Below are 21,921 nucleotides of genomic sequence, written 5' to 3'. Positions count from 1 at the left end.
ATTTATAATGTGCCAACAGATTCTGCAGCACTATATAGGGAGTACAATTAATAAAGGGAAGACCAGAGAAGCCAGATTGGGACAGAGATTTTAGTGTGCCTTGCTTTCTAGACAGTTTATAATCTAAGTAGTATATTCATGTGTGGAGCATGGTTTTGCTGATGAGAGTTATAGAAGGGTAAATACATTTTTTGTTAGTAACACAAATTATGGTAAGTATCTAAGAACCTAACCTCAAATGAATCAGGGTTGCTATAAATACCCCGAAGAACCTCCCTCAAATAGCCATACCTCATGGAATAATGTAAGATAAAGTGCTGAACCAGGCATACCCAGCATACCATAAAAAGTAAAGCAGCTCAGTAGAATGCAAATGCTTGCCGGGAGGAGTAAACGGGACAGTGAAGACCCAGCATTTAAAAAAATAAAATAAAAAAAATAATCAAATTAAGCTTTTTTTAATGCACTTTACCTTGTATTCATTTCTAGTTTCCCGAACATTTTTTTCTTCACTTTAATAAGTGCAATACATATTTAAATGGATTGTCTAGTCAAAATAAAACTTTTATGATTCAGATAGGATCGTGAAAGGTTTGACAGATGGCGCTGGTCTTTAATGCAATTATTCCAATCAATGTAGATATCTCTACCAAATAAAGGAAAAAAGGGCTTGACGGATGTATTATAGCCAAATGTTATATGTGCAGCTTACTCACTCCATACATTTTGGGTAGTCAGCTGAACTGGAGCAGAGTTGAAACCACGTTTATCTTGTTGTATAAATTTCAACCAAGACTAGGAGGAAATAAAAGCTCTAATGATGGTAAAGGAAGTCACTTCGTATTGTATTAATTAGTAACTTACTCCAATAAAAACCAGATTCCAGCGATGTCACAGCAACAAAGAAAAAACAAAAGACACTGTGTGTCTGATATAAAACGAGCAAAGCTTTATTATCAAGCTCAGGTCAACGCGTTTCAACGTTAAAACATCTTTCTCAAGAGCAAGTTAAAAACAATGGTATATATCTTGTATATATCTTGTCATTACATACAGAAATATAGGTTATGACCCTTAGCAAAATACACAGTGCATGTGCCTTTAGATCATTCTGTCATGGCCTCTGTAGCACTGATGGGTCGTTTTAGATCATCTAACCTGAGCAGAGAGCTTTAGATTATTGGGCCCTAAGTCCAAAGCAAGATCTGTGTGTACTGTGTAGATATATTAAAATGATCTTGAATGAATATATTCATAATCCTATACAAAGAGACCAATGGTTACAAACTCCCAAGTTTGGAGTGAAATCTTTGTGCATACTTTACAGGAGTTGAGCTCACTGAAATATCTTAGAAAAGGACCAGAACCTGAAAGTCCCAAATAGATGACAACTACATCCCATAGAAAGTAATGAGGCTGTCTGGAATGTACAAGTGCACAGGGGAGCACCTAGTGTTGATTTAAATTCACCTGCATGTTATACAGTATACTTTGTACTGTACTTTTTTATAGCCTCCCTGGTTCCATTATTCATCCGCATTTAGAACATTTTTTCTCCCTTATTTTTTACAATATGTAGAACATTTGTATACTTGTACTATTTGGTTAATAATTTTGATGTATTTAACTATTTAATGTCTTTACTCCCACTATGCTTTAAATGAGAAATAGAATTTAGGGTTTTTCAGAAAGTTGTTGAATGTATTAAGCTAGACTGTGTAAATGAAGATGATTTGTATGAAGAATTATGTTGTTCCAAACTGTATCAAATTGTAAAATGTTTTTTTTCAGTAGCTACTTTATAATGTGTCAATTTCCTACATGAAATTTGTTGATTACTTAGTTTATTTTCTTCAAAAAACGTAGGCAACCCTAGATACAGCATACATAATTGTGATAATGTGTTAATTAATATGAAATATTTGTAATTGTGAGGTGGTAAGGTCATTTTTATATTATTGTCAGAATTTAGAAAGTGTATTTTTACTTTAGTGTCCTCTGTAAATTGTGACAATTTTTGGTAAATGTGTGCATGTCTTGATTTTCTTTTTCCTATCATTATTTAACAGATTGCTGTATTGCACCTGCAAAACAGAATAAAAATAACCGTGCAAGCATACAGGAGCGCACTTTTATTAATTTAGTATTCAAAATGATAATTGCAATATATGCTGTGATTGGAGGCATAGGTGATCAGGGGTATTATTTTTTTTTTTTAAGTAGTCATTGACAATGCAAGTATTGTAGCAACCAAAGGCTCTAAATTAATGAACATTTGAAAAAAAGTTAATTTGGTTGTTCAACATTGATTGAAAACAGGGCTCTAAAATCTGATTATTGACACAAGTATAATTTCATGTCCCTTTAAATAATAATGGTCAATATTACAATTTTCATGAGAGATTACAGAAAACATTTCAATGTAAATATTTGGTTTGTCCTCCCATAATGTGTATTTGTTTCAGACGTTAGGAATGATTACAAAGTGCTACTAATTTCTATTCTGTTCTTTTCTTTAAAGGAGGACATTACTTTTCTAACACTGGATGAGGCAGCTGACCTTTGTAAAATGTATTGTCTGAGCATTGCATTCTTGCTCGTTCTGCCTCTTTCCCAAAGAGCAAATTGTAGAAATATAAAAGCAACTTGGAACAGACATGCTTTTTCTTTCCTAGTATTGGTAAGCAAATTTGATTATTTCTGCATGACAAATACATGTGAGTGCTGATAATTGATTTATTTTACACAACAATGGGTTTAATTGAAATCTATCATTTGGTAATCATTATATTTTCAGTGTAAATGGAATCACAATCAGCCATTTTCAATTCACTTCAGCTGAACTTTTTTCATAAAGGCTGTGACACACTGCAAGCGATGCGGCGCGGGGCGATGCAGCTGCTTTGCTCCGCGTCGCATCGCTTCTGAAGTTCAAATATTTCATTTCTGAGCGCTTAGCTACGTGACCTGATGCAGCAGAGTGCTCAGAGATGAAAAGGCAGGACACACTGAGCGCGCACAGCCGCATCTACACGCTGCGCACCGCTCCGCTTGCAGTGTGTCACAGCCTTTATCATTTTGGTGAAAAATGGTCCCATACTTAACACATCTCAGTGCCGTTTTTATAATCACAATCCAGATTATCAATACATGACAAAACATTTATGGAACCATTTTTCACAAATTAAATTTCACAACTAAAAGGATTTGATAAGCCCTTGAAAACACCTTAAAGTATTAACGAAACCACCAAAAAGTTATTGAAATACAACATAAGTTGTGCACATGAGAAAAGCACACTTTCATTACCCCTACCATGGGCTATATTACAAGTGGAGCAGAATTTAGCGCTCCCACCTGCTCGATAACATCGCTAGATGCAGGTTTTTTGAGCAGGTTACGTTTGTATTATGAGTTGAAAGTAAGAAATTAGCGTGAGAGCAAAAAATCAGACACATGCAAAAAGTTTGAATAACAAGGCCACGTTAAAGTATTCTCCAATAGACTTCAATGGAGCACGCAAACTAAAAAAAAAAACTATCACCCATATTCACTAAATTGACCGAGTTTATTCAAGTGCACTAAACCCAACATGAAATATGAATATTTCACATTCCAATATTATTCACCTAGGAAGAATATGTTCTATTTATTCTTAAATACATATTTCTATATATAGCTGGTGATTTTTTTTGTCAAATATACCTCTATATATTTGTGTAACCCGAAGCACGTTAGCCTGTGTGATAGGATGTCAGCGGTGGTCCTTCTTTTAATATGGATATGTTTGTTTGAATAACGTCTGGATTTTAATGTTTAAGCTTGAGTTCTCATCTCTTCATTCATTCACTTGTAAAACTTTTTGTCTTGCGTAACAGTTAACCATAGCTTTGAAGTCGAGCTAACCCGATGCGGGTTAAATTAGATTGTGCTCAAGCAAACGCATTTACTTTCAACTCATAATATGCATACTGTTCACGTCGCGTACAAAAATACACCCATATTGCTTGCCCACTACAGTTAGTGCGACACTTATAATCTAACCCCATATTGAATGGCATTAGAAAGCAACCAAACAGATACAAATGCTACCTGCTTAATCAATAATAAGCACATTTACACTAATCAAAAATAGCCCAATCAATAACAAAGCAAACATTAAATGCCCACAATACTGATACTACACATGTTAAAGTCCCTTAAAAAGAGATACACATATATCTATATATCCTAGAGCACGACAGGTTAATTGTACCTATGTCTCTTATTAACATTGCTACATACTATTAAAAGGCACTTCAGCCTGAAACGTAATTGCTTAACCCACCAAACGACCATTTTATTTGTTGTTAATCCTACACATTTACGGCTAGATTACGAGTTGTGCGTTAGGGTAAAAAAGCAGCGTTAAGAGGTCCTAACGCTGCTTTTTTACACTCGCTGGCATTACGAGTCTTGAAGGTTTAGGGTCACTGCACACTTCTTTGGCCTTACCGCAAAAAACGACTTACGTAAACTTCGTAAAGTCTTTTTCTATGGGACTTCCATAGCGCCGGTATTATGAGTCCTACCCTTTCAAGAGTTCGAACGCATTTAAAAGTCAGTAGTTATGAGTTTTATGGTACAATGTCGTAGCATAAAACTCACAACTAAAGTGCTAAAAAGTACACTAACACCAATAAACTACCTATTAACCCCTAAACCGAGGCCATCCCGCATAGCAAACACTATAATAACATTTTTAACCCTTAATCTGCCGCTCCGGACTCCGCCGCCACCTATATTATATTTATGAACCCCTAATCTGCTGTCCCCAACATCACCGACACCTACATACTATTTATAAACCCCTAATCTGCCACCCCCAATGTCGCTGCAACCTACCTACATTTATTAACCCCTAATATGCCGCCCCCAACGTCTCTGCCACTATATTAAAGTTATTAAACCCTAAACCTAAGTCTAATCCTAACCCTAACACCCCCTAACTTAAATATAATTACAATAAATCTAAATAAATATTACTATCATTAACTACATTATTCCTATTTAAAACTAAATACTTACCTATAAAATAAACCCTAAGGTAGCTACAATGTAACTAATAGTTACATTGTAGCTAGCTTAGGGTTTATTTTTATTTTACAGGCAAGTTTGTATGTATTTTAACTAGGTAGAATAGTTATTAAATAGTTATTAACTTGGCTTAGGGTTTATTTTATAGGTAAGTATTTAGTTTTAAATAGGAATTATTTAGTTAATGATAGTAATATTTATTTAGATTTATTGTAATTATATTTAAGTTAGGGGGTGTTAGGGTTAGGGTTAGACTTAGGTTTAGGGGTTAATAACTTTAATATGAAATGAGGAAAAAAGAACACACTGGGTCATCAGAGTGTATCCACCAATTTATTGGGATACAGGCTTGGTAAGCAAGGTAAACTCTGATCTGACGCGTTTCGCGAATGCGTACATGCGCTTCATCATGCGTACATGCACTTTAATATAGTGGTGGCGACGTTGGGGGCGGCAGATTAGGGGTCAATAAATGTAGGTAAGTTGCGGCGACATTGGGGGCGGCAGATTAGGGTTAATAAATAGTATGTAGGTGTTGGCGATGTTGGTGGCAGCAGATTAGTGGTTAATACATATAATGTAGGTGGCAGTGGTGTCCGGAGCGGAAGATTAGGAGTTAATAATTATAATGTAGGTGTTGGCGATGTTGGGGGCGGCAGATTAGGGATAATAAGTGTAAGATTAGGGGTGTTTAGACTCTGGGTTCATGTTAGGGTGTTAGGTGTAGACATAACTTTTGTTTCCCCATAGGAATCAATGGGGCTGCGTTAAGGAGTTTTACGCTGCTTTTTTGCAGGTGTTAGACTTTTTCTCAGGCGGCTTTCCCCGTTGATGTCTATGGGGAAATCGTGCACGAGCACGTACGACCAGATCACCGCTGACTTAAGCAGCGCTAGTATTGGTATATCTTGTTTCAGGGCTATTACTGTTTATTTTTTTAATTTAATGAAATAAATTGCTATGTTAATAGAAACATTCCTCTATAGTGCTTTTGTGAAAAAAAAATTATATGCCATTACTGTACAATAGTTTAGTCATATTTTCTTTAATACATGTGGTGAGAGTGTACGATCCATTACTCCTCTGAATTAACCTTCCATGTCACTAGGAGAAGGCAAAGATTCCCAAACTCCAAGAGCCCTATAAAACCCATCCCACTTCACACATACCTCAGTCCTTACTTTGCCTCTGCTGAAGGTGGTTGAGGAATGAAGATGAGAGAGAGAGGTTTTCAGTCTATAGTGAGGCCCGGTTTCCCCTCCGAGTTCAGTGCCTGTCAGAGGGATGTATATGGGGTATGGTTTGTAATTTTTTTTTTTCACCTCATGAGAAATTTATCATAAACCTTCCATAATTGGTCCTATTTTATAACCTCTGCTGATATGCTTCAGTAATGGTTTGGCTGTCTGCTGCTTATTTGCAGGTGGATGAGTATATATATAGTATATAGTATATATATACTAATATATGTAGCCCTAGCACAGAATCCATTATTTTCTTTACTGTTTTGAGCACATCAGCATTTTTTCTTTGCTTAGTCTTAATTTTCACGTGTTGTCCTTAAGGTTTACGCGTGTTGGGGTTGCGTACATTTGGTTTACACATGTCGGTTTAACACATGTCCCTTTAGTCTGTTTTAGTTATTCTCACACTTCAGCTGTTTTACGCACATCAGGTTAGCACACCTACGCCTTGGCTTGGCGCACGTTAGCTGTCAGTTTTTTCCACCATTCTACAGTATTCTCTGTTCTTCGGATTCCTTTGGCCATCTCTTTTGCTAGAAGAGTTTCTGAGTTATTTGTTCTTTCCTGTGATTCTCTTTATCTTATTTTTCATCAGGATAAAGCAGTTTTACTTACTACTTTTGACTTCTTGCCTAAGGTTGTTTCTTCAGACACCATTAGCAGAGAGATTGTTGTTTATTCTTTATGTCCTGATCCTAGCAATGCTTCAGAGAGATATATGCATAATCTGGATGTTGTTAAGGCATTGAAACATTACATTGATGCTAAGAACTTTTTAGACAAACTTCTAGTTTGTTCATTCACTTTTCTGGTTCTAGAAAAGGTCAGAAAGTCTCAGCTGTTTCTTTGACATCTTGGTTGATTGATTTTTTTAAGTGCATTAAAAAAAAATATGCTAGGGTTGTGGATTTAATTTATCAGTGAAAAAAAATGATATTTTCTTTCATGTAATTAGCAAGAGTCCATGAGCTAGTGACGTATGGGATATACATTCCTACCAGGAGGGGCAAAGTTTCCTAAACCACAAAATGCCTATAAATACACCACTCACTACACCCACAAATCAGTTTTACAAACTTTGCCTCCTATGGAGGTGGTGAAGTAAGTTTGTGCTAGATTCTACGTTGATATGCGCTCCGCAGCAGGTTGGAGCCCGGTTTTCCTCTCAGCGTGCAGTGAATGTCAGAGGGATGTGAGGAGAGTATTGCCTGTTTGAATTCAATGATCTCCTTCTACGGGGTCTATTTCATAGGTTCTCTGTTATCGGTCGTAGAGATTCATCTCTTACCTCCCTTTTCAGATCGACGATATACTCTTATATATACCATTACCTCTACTGATTTTCGTTTCAGTACTGGTTTGGCTTTCTACAACATGTAGATGAGTGTCCTGGGGTAAGTAAGTCTTATTTTCTGTGACACTCTAAACTATGGTTGGGCACTTTTTTATAAAGTTCTAAATATATGTATTCAAACATTTATTTGCCTTGACTCAGGATGTTCAACGTTCCTTATTTCAGACAGTCAGTTTCATATTTGGGATAATGCATTTGAATAAATCAATATTTTCTTACCTTAAAATTTGACTTTTTTCCCTGTGGGCTGTTAGGCTCGCGGGGGCTGAAAATGCTTCATTTTATTGCGTCATTCTTGGCGCGGACTTTTTTGGCGCAAAAAAATGTGGGCGTCTTTTTTGGCGCTAAAAAAATATGGGCGTCACTATTGTCTCCACATTATTTAAGTCTCATTATTTATTGCTTCTGGTTGCTAGAAGCTTGTTCACTGGCATTTTTTCCCATTCCTGAAACTGTCATTTAAGGAATTTGATCAATTTTGCTTTATATGTTGTTTTTTCTATTTCATATTGCAAGATGTCCCACGTTGACACTGAGTCAGAAGATACTTCTGGAAAATCGCTGCCTGGTGCTGGATCTACCAAAGCTAAGTGTATCTGTTGTAAACTTATGGTATCTGTTCCTCCAGCTGTTGTTTGTACTGATTGTCATGACAAACTTGTTAATGCAGATAATATTTCCTTTAGTACTGTTACATTACCTGTGGCTGTTCCGTCAACATCTAATACTCAGAGTGTTCCTGATAACATAAGAGATTTTGTTTCTAAATCCATTAACAAGTTTGCTTCTTATCCCACAGTTCTGTATCTAGCTAACCACGTTGTGAACTTTTGCATGCATATATACATACCTCTATACCGGCGGTGAGACAGTGGATAAGGGGCACCGGTCTGATAAGGGAACGGACGGAACCCCACTCCTCCTATTTATATGTATTCATGTGCTCAGGATTGCTTCAAGAGAGCACTGCATAACTGTCAGTTGACTATACCTTTACAGCTTATGAGCACACAATTGGTGCTAGCATATTACGCCAAACTTTACTCTCCCCCACAGCTATTTCCCTGAATCTGACTTTTTTTCATACATTGATTGAAGGGTCTGGGCCAGGCCCTGGGGAAGAGTGACCACATTCTCTGCATATCTTTTTTCGAATCACTATTTTTGAATCATTATTTTTCAAATAATATCAGTGCTGTAACGGTCAGGCATGAGTGAGGGGGCTAATAATGATGAAACTCCAAAGTTATTATTCTCTCTAAGGAATGCACAGGAAAGAGATACGATCCAAGGGGATTATAATAAAGTTTTTTCGACTGATAAATCTCACTATAGCTTAGCTGCTCTGTTTGAGGAACTGGAGTTCCTTCTATTAAAAGAGAATAAATTGAGTTGGGACATAAAAACCCTGATAAAATATCAAGAACTGGGTATTATACCTAGGGGGTTACGTCTGAACAAGTTCCCCACATTCATAACGGATGATAAGGTATTCATTGAGCTTTGGAATGGCCATTTGACCACTTGCTCACTTAAATTAATGGACTTAATATGTGAGTTTAAGAGGAAATCATTGGATGAACTAGCAACCAAAATAAAGGAAATCCAAAGGGAACTCAACAACAGAAGCAAAGAGGCAAGCTATATTAAGTTTGATACGACACTACAACAAGTCATAGCGGAGGCTAAAACCTTACTTCTAGAAGTGAAACACAATAAATACCTGCGGGATCAATCAGACTATGATTTGAATCGGGTATATATTTGGAACAAGAGGGATAGGTACCTTTTGAAAAAGGATCATAATAAGAATTCTTACTTTCCAAACCAACAGAGGGGAAGGAATAAGCAAAGGCGAAACAGAGGAAGAAGGGTCAATTTCTATGAGAGTGAGGGGGAGTCATATGACGAGGGTTCTGGATCTGGTGGGGAAGAGCTACCACCAAAAGAACAGGCAACAAGACCCAAAGAGAGCACAATAGCAACGGTGCTCCCACCCCCTATACTCAAGACCCAGACAGTCCAGTCACATTCACACTACAGAGAAGAACAAGAATGTGTAGGAGCAACCTCAAGGGATACCAGAGAGACGGAAAATGCCCAATTGGAACAGGTTTTTCGGGCCCCCCAAAGAACACCAGACGGGGGGGGAGGAGAAAGAATGGAACCAAGCGTCCAGTTCAAAGATCAGAGGAGATACCCCCAGAGAAAGGGCCGACGAAGGGGCAACTACAGAATGTTCTGAATCTGTCAGACCAGGTACTTAATAAGTACGAACTAGAGGTACTCAGTCTGGGACTATCATTTACACCAGATGTGGACTTTGATCTGTTTAGAACTTTGCTTGATGTGAACAAGTTAATAAGGAAGTTAACATTAAAAAAGTTCTACCACTCCCAACAGGCTGGAGTTTGTGAGAGTCCCGAATCCATTCCTATGTATAGGCCTCTGGAAATCAGGGGGGATGGGGATGGAGGGGACCTTGAGTTTCAGGAGTATTGTGATATTAGAGCCCTGGAAACACTGGGGGAAACAGGGGGTGATCACACTACTGGGATGTCAATTCGAGCACCATCCTTTAAATGTAAGTCAACTTTTTATCCCCTACATAATAGGGGATCAATTCTTGAGAAATTCCAGCAAAGGGTAGAGCAAGACCTCACCAGGTTATATTATAGCTCTACAAGAGGTCAAAAACGAAACATTTCTGTTAACCACAAGAAAGCGTTGGATAGCTTGGCTAACAATGCTAGTATTGTGGTGAGGGCCGCCGATAAGGGGGGTACTATAGTAGTACTTAGTACAGAGGAGTTTAAGGATGAGGCTTATAGACAACTGAGTAATCAGGATGATTATGCCACTCTGGCAGGTGACCCTACAAGGCTCTATCGGCGGCAGTTGGCCTCCCTTGTAGATAATGGAGTAGAGATGGGCATTATTGATGACAACACAAGGGATTACCTGATGGTGCCCAACCCAGCAATACCTACCTTCAATCACTTGCCCAAAGTACACAAGTCTGTCCAGAATGTGCAGGGGAGGCCAATTGTAAGTGGAATTGGCTCCCTCCTGGAGCACCTGTCAGAGTGGCTTGATCAGGTGCTGCAACCAATGGTGAGCTCACTTTGGAGCTTCCTTTCAGACACTAAGCATGTCCTTAATCTCCTCTCACGTGTGAAGTGGGCTGAAGATTTCTTATGGGTAACAGCTGACGTAAGGTCACTCTATACCTCCATTCCACATGAGAGGGGATTGGAGGCCATTCGCTTCTTTATGGAAAGATACTGGGGGTCAGACTCTGCCTTTGTGGACTATGTAGTAGAGGTAACACATTTTTTATTGAGCCACAATTATTTTGAATTTGGGGGGGATTTCTTTCTCCAAAGGCGTGGGACAGCGATGGGGGCGAAGTTTGCCCCCTCATATGCCAACCTGTTCATGGGTTGGTGGGAGCTGTCCCACGTCTTTGGAGATGGCAATCCCCACAAAGGATGTATTATTTGGTATGGCCGTTTTATAGATGACCTCTTGTTCATATGGAGGGGCAATAGGTCTGACCTACAGATCTTTCTGGACAGCCTTGATGATGACGCCATGGGAATCCACTTTACCCATGAAGTACTGAGTAGAAGTATCAACTTTCTAGATGTAACATTAGTGGGTGAGCCAGGACAGACAATAGCCTCAGAAACCTATCGGAAGCCAATCTCGGGAAATTCCCTTCTACATGCAAAAAGTTGTCACCCGCAAGGAGTATTCAAGGGGGTTGCAAAGGGACAGTTCATCCGCCTGAAGAGAAACTGCAGCGATGCAGCAGTTTACAATAAACAGGCGGATGACCTAGAGAGAAGGCTTAGGGAGAGAGGCTATAAGAATTCGGTCATTTCTAAGGCTAGGAATATTGTAGAGAGTATACCTAGGGACAAACTCCTTGGACCATCTAGAGCTTCAAGGGAAAGACTGAGTCCGCAACAGAGGACAGATGACAAGATCATTTTCCTAACAGAATACTCTAAACAATATGATGATATTTGTCAAATCATCAAAAGAAACTTCTGCATGCTGTCTGCTGATGACAGATTGAAGGAGGTAGTAGAGAGAGGCTTGAGAGTATCCTACAAGAAGAATAAAACCATAGGCAACCTAATAGCACCCACTAGGTTGAAAACACAAGGCCAAAATGTGTCATCATGGTTGAGCTGTAAGGGCACTTTCCGCTGCCACCATCGAACTTGTGTGGCATGCGAGAAAGTGACAACAGGAAATCAGTTCAATTCACTAACAACTGGCCAAGTATTTGGAATAGACACATGTCTAAACTGTAGATCTACCTATGTGATATATGTCATTAGCTGTAGGAATTGTTCCCTTCAATATGTGGGTCTCACGACCAGGGAAGCCAGGGTCCGAATAAAAGAACATCTAGCAGATATTAGGGCGGGAGTATTATCCACCCCTCTGGTACAACATTTTGCAGGTATACATGCTAAAGATACCTCTAACTTCTCTTGGACCATCATAGAAAAGGTCCCCCCACTGAAGAGAGGACAAGATAGGGACCGAAGGCTGGGGGAGAGAGAAGTATTTTGGATTTTCAAACTCAGGACAAGAGTTCCTGAAGGTCTTAATTCTGAATATGACCTAATAAACTTTTGGTGAGAATATATTCTCCCTTGTTGTTACTTACTTCTCTCCCAGCCCAAGGTCCTGCTCACCTCTTTTTGCCTCTTTATCCAAAACCGAGTAAGTAACATCTTGGGTTTGCTTTATGTAAGTGGAACTATAGCTTACTGCCCACGTATTTTCACCATCCTCTTGACCCTCTGTTCCCGAAAAACCTCCATTAGCAAGGTTATCTAGACCACAATTGTTATTGATGTAATATCTACTATTTGCAAATGGATACATGTTTACACTGGAATAACCAGAATTTTACCTTCCCTTCTAGGAACTTTATCTAGGACTGATTAGTGTTGTTTCCAATCTGTGCATTCAAAATATTTAGAATTTAGAATTCAATAACTTTATTTTTGATAATCTGCATAATGTCTTTTATAACATGTCTCATATAATTTTCTATATTATGTTTCAGAGTGTATGGAAGCAGAAGTTCTACTTTAAATCAAAGAGAAATGATGAACTGCATATTACCCATGAAACATAGTTAGATTACTAACCTTCATCTGTATTTTCCTGCATTTGGTCACCCTTACCTAGATAGTTGAAATAACTCGGATAAATTGGTGCCCCTTTAATTTATGCAGTAATGATTAGTTTGTTAGTTTGTTTGTTTATCAGATTATCATTTAACACTTTAGGAGTTTCAATGTAAACACTGGTAGTGATTTTCTGTGTATCTACAGAACATCGTGATTGGTCTGTTGTTTACACCTAGCAACAGGGGGTGGGTCCCTAGCAACCAATAGGAAGCTGCCTACTAGTCTTTTTAAAGAGCACACACATATACTTTTAACCAGGTAATGAGTAAGGCAATCTGCTGAAACGCGTATACCTGTCCTTTTTGTAGTCTGCTTCCTAACAGTAGATTCTGTTCAGTCATGTATTAGCCCCGGGGAGTATGTTTTTTTTTTTTTTTTTTTTTCTCCCCTCACACTGTTTGTTTTTTGGTTAGTTCAATACTAATCTTTGTATATTTGTTTCACTCATTTGCGTTGTAACATTGCAAGCCGTTTCAAATAAACCTTTTTGTTGCAACTCATTCACACCTGTGCTCCTCAATCACTTTCACATTATGTCTGTTATTCCTCCTTCTAGTAAACGTAAAAAGTCTTTTAAAACTTCTCATTTTTCAGATGAATTTTTAAATGAACATCATCATTCTGATTCTGATAATGGTTCTTCTGGTTCAGAGGATTCTGTCTCAGAGGTTGATGCTGATAAATCTTCATATTTATTTAAAATGGAATTTATTCGTTCTTTACTTAAAGAAGTCCTAATTGCATTAGAAATAGAGGATTCTAGTCCTCTTGATACTAAATCTAAACGTTTAGATAAGGTTTTTAAATCTCCTGTAGTTATTCCAGAAGTTTTTCCTGTCCCTGATGCTATTTCTGAAGTAATCTCCAGGGAATGGAATAATTTGGGTAATTCATTTACTCCTTCTAAACGTTTTAAGCAATTATATCCTGTGCCATCTGACAGATTAGAGTTTTGGGACAAAATCCCTAAGGTTGATGGGGCTGTCTCTACTCTTGCTAAGCGTACTACTATTCCTACGGCAGATAGTACTTCCTTTAAGGATCCTTTAGATAGGAAAATTTAATCCTTTCTAAGAAAAGCTTACTTGTGTTCAGGTAATCTTCTTAGACCTGCTATATCTTTAGCGGATGTTGCTGCAGCTTCAACTTTTTGGTTAGAAGCTTTAGCGCAACAAGTAACAGATCATAATTCTCATAGCATTATTAATCTTCTTCAACATGCTAATAATTTTAATTTGTGATGCCATCTTTGATATCATTAGAGTTGATGTCAGGTATATGTCTCTAGCTATTTTATCTAGAAGAGCTTTATGGCTTAAAACTTGGAATGCTGATATGTCTTCTAAGTCTACTCTGCTTTCCCTTTCTTTCCAGGGTAATAAATTATTTGGTTCTCAGTTGGATTCTATTATCTCAACTGTTCCTGGAGGTAAAGGAACTTTTTTACCACAGGATAGAAAATCTAAAGGTAAATTTAGGTCTAATAATCGTTTTCGTTCCTTTCGTCACAACAAGGAACAAAAGCCTGATCCTTCATCCTCAGGAGCGGTATCAGTTTTGAAACCATCTCCAGTCTGGAATAAATTCAAGCCTTTTAGAAAACCAAAGCCAGCTCCTAAGTCCACATGAAGGTGCGGCCCTCATTCCAGCTCAGCTGGTAGGGGGCAGATTACGTTTTTTCAAAGAAATTTGGATCAATTCCGTTCACAATCTTTGGATTCAGAACATTGTTTCAGAAGGGTACAGAATTGGCTTCAAGATAAGGCCTCCTGCAAAGAGATTTTTTCTTTCCCGTGTCCCAGTAAACCCAGCGAAGGCTCAAGCATTTCTGAAATGTGTTTCAGATCTAGAGTTGGCTGGAGTAATTATGCCAGTTCCAGTTCTGGAACAGGGGCTGGGGTTTTATTCAAATCTCTTCATTATACCAAAGAAGGAGAATTCCTTCAGACCAGTTCTGGATCTAAAAATATTGAATCGTTATGTAAGGATACCAACATTCAAAATGGTAACTGTAAGGACTATCCTGCCTTTTGTTCAGCAAGGGCATTATATGTCTACAATAGATTTACAGGATGCATATCTGCATATTCCGATTCATTCAGATCACTATCAGTTTCTGAGATTCTCTTTCCTAGACAAGCATTACCAGTTTGTGGCTCTACCGTTTGGCCTAGCAACAGCTCCAAGAATTTTTACAAAGGTTCTTGGTGCCCTTCTGTCTGTAATCAGAGAACAGGGTATTGTGGTATTTCCTTATTTGGACGATATCTTGGTACTTGCTCAGTCTTCACTTTTAGCAGAATCTCATACGAATCGACTTGTGTTGTTTCTTCAAGATCATGGTTGGAGGATCAATTTACCAAAAAGTTCATTGATTCCTCAGACAAGGGTAACCTTTTTAGGTTTCCAGATAGATTCAGTGTCCATGACTCTGTCTTTGACAAACAAGAGACGTCTAAAATTGATATCAGCTTGTCAAAACCTTCAGTCACAATCATTCCCTTCGATAGCCTTATGCATGGAAATTCTAGGTCTTATGACTGCTGCATCGGACGCGATCCCCTTTGCTCGTTTTCACATGCGACCTCTTCAGCTCTGTATGCTGAACCAGTGGTGCAGAGATTACACAAAGATATCTCAATTAATATCTTTAAAACCGATTGTACGACACTCTCTGACGTGGTGGACAGATCACCATTGTTTAGTTCAGGGGGCTTCTTTTGTTCTTCCGACCTGGACTGTAATTTCAACAGATGCAAGTCTTACAGGTTGGGGAGCTGTGTGGGGGTCTCTGACAGCACAAGGGGTTTGGGAATCTCAGGAGGTGAGATTACGATCAATATTTTGGAACTCCGTGCAATTTTCAGAGCTCTTCAGTCATGGCCTCTTCTAAAGAGAGAATCGTTCATTTGTTTTCAGACAGACAATGTCACAACTGTGGCATACATCAATCATCAAGGAGGGACTCACAGTCCTCTGGCTATGAAAGAAGTATCTCGAATTCTGGTATGGGCGGAATCCAGCTCCTGTCTAGTTTCTGCAGTTCATATCCCAGGTATAGACAATTGGGAAGCGGATTATGTCAGTCGCCAAACGTTACATCCGGGTGAATGGTCTCTTCACCCAGAGGTATTTCTTCAGATTGTTCAAATGTGGGGACTTCCAGAAATAGATCTGATGGCCTCTCATCTAAACAAGAAACTTCCCAGGTATCTGTCCAGATCCAGGGATCCTCAAGCGGAAGCAGTGGATGCATTGTCACTTCCTTGGAAGTATCATCCTGCCTGTATATCTTTCCGCCTCTAGTTCTTCTTCCAAGAGTAATCTCCAAGATTCTGAAGGAATGCTCGTTTGTTCTGCTGGTAGCTCCAGCATGGCCTCACAGGTTTTGGTATGCGGATCTTGTCCGGATGGCCTCTTGCCAACCGTGGACTCTTCCGTTAAGACCAGACCTTCTGTCGCAAGGTCCTTTTTTCCATCAGGATCTCAAATCCTTAAATTTAAAGGTATGGAGATTGAACGCTTGATTCTTAGTCAAAGAGGTTTCTCTGACTCTGTGATTAATACTATGTTACAGGCTCGTAAATCCGTATCTAGGGAGATATATTATAGAGTCTGGAAGACTTATATTTCTTGGTGTCTTTCTCATCATTTTTCCTGGCATTCTTTTAGAATTCCGAGAATTTTACAGTTTCTTCAGGATGGTTTGGATAAAGGTTTGTCTGCAAGTTCCTTGAAGGACAAATCTCTGCTCTTTCTGTTCTTTTTCACAGAAAGATTGCTAATCTTCCTGATATTCATTGTTTTGTACAAGCTTTGGTTCGTATAAAACCTGTCATTAAGTCAATTTCTCCTCCTTGGAGTTTGAATTTGGTTCTGGGGGCTCTTCAAGCTCCTCCGTTTGAACCTCTGCATTCATTGGACATTAAATTACTTTCTTGGAAAGTTTTGTTCCTTTTGGCCATCTCTTCTGCCAGAAGAGTTTCTGAATTATCTGCTCTTTCTTGTGAGTCTCCTTTTCTGATTTTTCACCAGGATAAGGCGGTGTTGTGAACTTCTTTTAAATTTTTACCTAAGGTTGTGAATTCTAACAACATTAGTAGAGAAATTGTGGTTCCTTCATTATGTCCTAATCCTAAGAATTCTAAGGAGAAATCATTGCATTCTTTGGATGTAGTTAGAGCTTTGAACTATTATGTTGAAGCTACTAAGAATTTCCGAAAGACTTCTAGTCTATTTGTTATCTTTTCTGGTTCTAGGAAAGGTCAGAAGGCCTCTGCCATTTCTTTGGCATCTTGGTTGAAATCTTTAATTCATCATGCTTATGTCGAGTCGGGTAAAACTCTGCCTCAAAGGATTACAGCTCATTCTACTAGGTCAGTTTCTACTTCCTGGGCGTTTAGGAATGAAGCTTCGGTTGATCAGATTTGCAAAGCAGCAACTTGGTCTTCTTTGCATACTTTTACTAAATTCTACCATTTTGTTGTGTTTTCTTCTTCTGAAGCTGTTTCAGTTTGAATCTTCTGCTTATATTTTCAGTTTTTTTCTTTATAAGATTTAAACTTTATTTTGGGGTGTGGATTTTTTTCAGCGGAATTGGCTGTCTTTATTTTATCCCTCCCTGACTAGTGACTCTTGCGTGGAAGATCCACATCTTGGGTAGTCATTATCCCATACGTCACTAGCTCATGGACTCTTGCTAATTACATGAAAGAAAACATAATTTATGTAAGAACTTACCTGATAAATTAATTTCTTTCATATTAGCAAGAGTCCATGAGGCCCACCCTTTTTTGTGGTGGTTATGATTTTTTTGTATAAAGCACAATTATTCCAATTCCTTATATTTATGCTTCGCACATTTTTCTTATCACCCCACTTCTTGGCTATTCGTTAAACTGATTTGTGGGTGTGGTGAGGGGTGTATTTATAGGCATTTTGAGGTTTGGGAAACTTTGCCCCTCCTGGTAGGAATGTATATCCCATACGTCACTAGCTCATGGACTCTTGCTAATATGAAAGAAATGAATTTATCAGGTAAGTTCTTACATAAATTATGTTTTTTTAAATCCATCCTTTTATGTTATCACTCGTGGACTCCACGGCTTGGGTATAAGTTACCAGGAGTAAGGGATCTTGGAATCTCATCACTTGTATGAAAGAAAATATAATTTATGCTTACCTGATAAATTTCTTTCTTTCATGGTTGTGAGATTCCACAAGACCCCACCCTTTGTTTTTAGGTTTAGTTTTTTCTTTAGCAGTTCTTTTTTCCATGCTCTTTTTTGGTTCTTATTAATTTTTCTTACCTCACTTTGCTTGGCTATACGTTAGACTGAGATATGTGTGAGGTGGGAGGGGTTTTATAGGACTCTTGTGGTTTGAGAATCTTTGCCTCCTTGTGGTAGGGACGAGTAATTTCCAGAAGTAATGGATCATGGACTCTCACCACCATGAAAGAAATTAGTAAAAATAAATTATGCTATTTTGTGCTAGAAAAAAATCTGTTAATAGCAATAGAGCTGCAGCATAGTCATAGTCCTGTCAGTATTGATAGCAGTAGTTCAGCCATCATATTCAAACCTCTCAAAAGCAGAGTGTCAAGCATTTAGGCCTCTCCTACTAGAACATATGAGTGAAAGTATCCTATGAATGAAGCTTTTATGTGCAGTAACCTCCAATGCTCCTCACAAGCCCCTTTTCTGTGTCAAGTGCATAAAACTGACAATATTTTCCGCAGATTTCGTTGGCTGGTATTATCAGTATTTTTTCAGTAATCACAATCAAAAATGCTTCTGTCATTAATACACCTGAAGCTTGAAATCTTTACCTCACAAAAACAACACAAAATCATTATCTTCTCTGATTATCTCCCGATTTCTTAAGTCAAAAGGACAGGATTAACAACGAACAAAATGCTTTTTGGTTAGAATGCTCCCCCGAAGACTTTTCTGTTCAGGGAAGTCTACCACCCAACTCAATAATAAATTAATTTCACTTACCTAATATTTCCCTCATCTAACTCTGCATTAACATCCTTCTCAATCTTGCAGTCCTCACCTCCTGTTTCTCAACCTCCTACCCTTCTAGATTCTATGTTCCCACGGGAATAGGGTCCTCAATTCCTCCTGTATGTGTTTGTAAATATTGTCCTGTCTCTTACAAGTCTTATATTGTTTTATTTAAATGAATTGTATCCATGGACAGCGCTGCAGAATATGTTGGCGCTTAATAAATAAAGTATAATAATAATAATAATCAAATAGTAATTACTTTGATTATTGGGGGCAGATTTATCACGGCCCAAATAGGGGGCGTATACTCCTGTTTCCACACGAGCCTTCAGGCTTGCCGGAAACAGGAGTTAAGAAGCAGCGGTCTTATGAATGTGCAGGGGGCAGCATTGCACAAGCATTTCTAGTGAAATGCGTGTGCAATGATAAATGCCGACAGCTTATGCTGTCGTCATTTATCGATGTGCGGCGGACATGATCGCTACAGCGGATCATATCCATTCATACTTTCATAAATCGGCCCCTTGGTGTAAAAATAGCACTGGATATGGAGGTACAGAACTGGCAGTACAGTCTTTGTTTAATTTTACATTTTGTGCATATTTTGTGCACGATATTGAACTGCAGTGCATGACCAAATTAAAGGGACACTCAAGTCAAAATTAAACTTTAATGATTCAGATAGAGCAGGCAATTTTAAACAACTTTCCAATTTACTTCCATTATCAAAATGTGCACAATCTTTATATATTTACACTTTTTGAGTCATCTATTAAGTATGTGCAAAAATTCACAGAATATACGTATATGCATTTGTGATTGGCTGATGGCTGTCAAATGACACAGTGGGAGTAGAAATAGACATAACTTTTAAATTCATCAGAAAAAATTCTACTACTCATTTGAAGCTCAGATTAAGTGCTATTGTATTATCTTGCTATCATGCACTTGCTGATTATGCAAATAAACTGTATTTACTGGTCCTTTAACCTTTATAATGCAAAATATTTATAACACATTTAACTCTAATGTTACCAGTATTTGTCCAGATATGTAGTACAAACTGGCTTACAATATCATATTATTCATATTTTTATTCATTTTTCTATAGAAAGCAAGTTGTGAGAACATTACTTTAAAGACACTGGAGAAACTTTCCAACTGGAAGATAACTTGGACAACGATTACTGACATACATGACAATTTACTGTTGAAAAATATAGCTTATTACTATGAAAAAGATTGCTGCACTGGTAAGCTTTGCATTAATCATATGAATATGAATTTATGTTTAATATTATGTTATGGGAAGGAGTACATAGCACCATGCAAATCCTGGAGATAAGCAAACTGGTTATATGTTTTAGAGGTAGAGGACTTTTGACATCTCAGTCCTGTCCATTTATAATGTTAAAGGAAAAATAGAAGATATAATCTAGGCTATATGCTTAATTGTTCATCTTTTGGAAGGTCAATGATAATAAATAAATACATATATAAATATATATACATATATGTTAGATAATAGATATATATGTATATATATATATATATATATATACACACACACACACACATACATATGGCATATATACAGTATATACATACACACACAAAATATATATATTAAAACATACACATACAGGGAGTGCAGAATTATTAGGCAAGTTGTATTTTTGAGGATTAATTTTATTATTGAACAACAACCATGTTCTCAATGAACCCAAAAAACTCATTAATATCAAAGCTGAATAGTTTTGGAAGTAGTTTTTAGTTTGTTTTTAGTTATAGCTATTTTAGTGGGATATCTGTGTGTGCAGGTGACTATTACTGTGCATAATTATTAGGCAACTTAACAAAAAACAAATATATACCCATTTCAATTATTTATTTTTACCAGTGAAACCAATATAACATCTCAACATTCACAAATATACATTTCTGACATTCAAAAACAAAACAAAAACAAATCAGTGACCAATATAGCCACCATTCTTTGCAAGGACACTCAAAAGCCTGCCATCCATGGATTCTGTCAGTGTTTTGATCTGTTCACCATCAACATTGCGTGCAGCAGCAACCACAGCCTCCCAGACACTGTTCAGAGAGGTGTACTGTTTTCCCTCCTTGTAAATCTCACATTTGATGATGGACCACAGGTTCTCAATGGGGTTCAGATCAGGTGAACAAGGAGGCCATGTCATTAGATTTTCTTCTTTTATACCCTTTCTTGCCAGCCACGCTGTGGAGTACTTGAACGCGTGTGATGGAGCATTGTCCTGCATGAAAATCATGTTTTTCTTGAAGGATGCAGACTTCTTCCTGTACCACTGCTTGAAGAAGGTGTCTTCCAGAAACTGGCAGTAGGACTGGGAGTTGAGCTTGACTCCATCCTCAACCCGAAAAGGCCCCACAAGCTCATCTTTGATGATACCAGCCCAAACCAGTACTCCACCTCCACCTTGCTGGCGTCTGAGTCGGACTGGAGCTCTCTGCCCTTTACCAATCCAGCCACGGGCCCATCCATCTGGCCCATCAAGACTCACTCTCATTTCATCAGTCCTTAAAACCTTAGAAAAATCAGTCTTGAGATATTTCTTGGCCCAGTCTTGACGTTTCAGCTTGTGTGTCTTGTTCAGTGGTGGTCGTCTTTCAGCCTTTCTTACCTTGGCCATGTCTCTGAGTATTGCACACCTTGTGCTTTTGGGCACTGCAGTGATGTTGCAGCTCTGAAATATGGCCAAACTGGTGGCAAGTGGCATCTTGGCAGCTGCACGCTTGACTTTTCTCAGTTCATGGGCAGTTATTTTGCGCCTTGGTTTTTCCACACGCTTTTTGCGACCCTGTTGACTATTTTGAATGAAACGCTTGATTGTTCGATGATCACGCTTCAGAAGCTTTGCAATTTTAAGAATGCTGCATCCCTCTGCAAGATATCTCACTATTTTTTAATTTTCTGAGCCTGTCAAGTCCTTCTTTTGACCCATTTTGCCAAAGGAAAGGAAGTTGCCTAA

At 38.1% G+C, this 21,921-nt stretch overlaps 1 protein-coding gene across 1 annotated transcript in view; it reads left to right on the top strand.

Annotated features, from left to right (window-relative positions):
- LOC128647450 (probable ATP-dependent RNA helicase DDX60) overlaps positions 1-21,921 on the top strand; it is a 728,313-nt gene that overhangs the window by 63,125 nt on the left and 643,267 nt on the right. The window contains exons 6-7 of the mRNA XM_053700236.1: positions 2,522-2,680; positions 20,019-20,160. Of these exons, the coding sequence (XP_053556211.1) occupies positions 2,522-2,680; positions 20,019-20,160 (301 nt within the window). The remainder of the gene's footprint in view (positions 1-2,521; positions 2,681-20,018; positions 20,161-21,921) is intronic.

This window comes from Bombina bombina, chromosome 2 (genome assembly GCF_027579735.1).
Source record: "Bombina bombina isolate aBomBom1 chromosome 2, aBomBom1.pri, whole genome shotgun sequence".
Lineage (NCBI taxonomy): Eukaryota > Metazoa > Chordata > Amphibia > Anura > Bombinatoridae > Bombina > Bombina bombina.
This window is presented reverse-complemented; position numbering and strand designations above follow the sequence as displayed.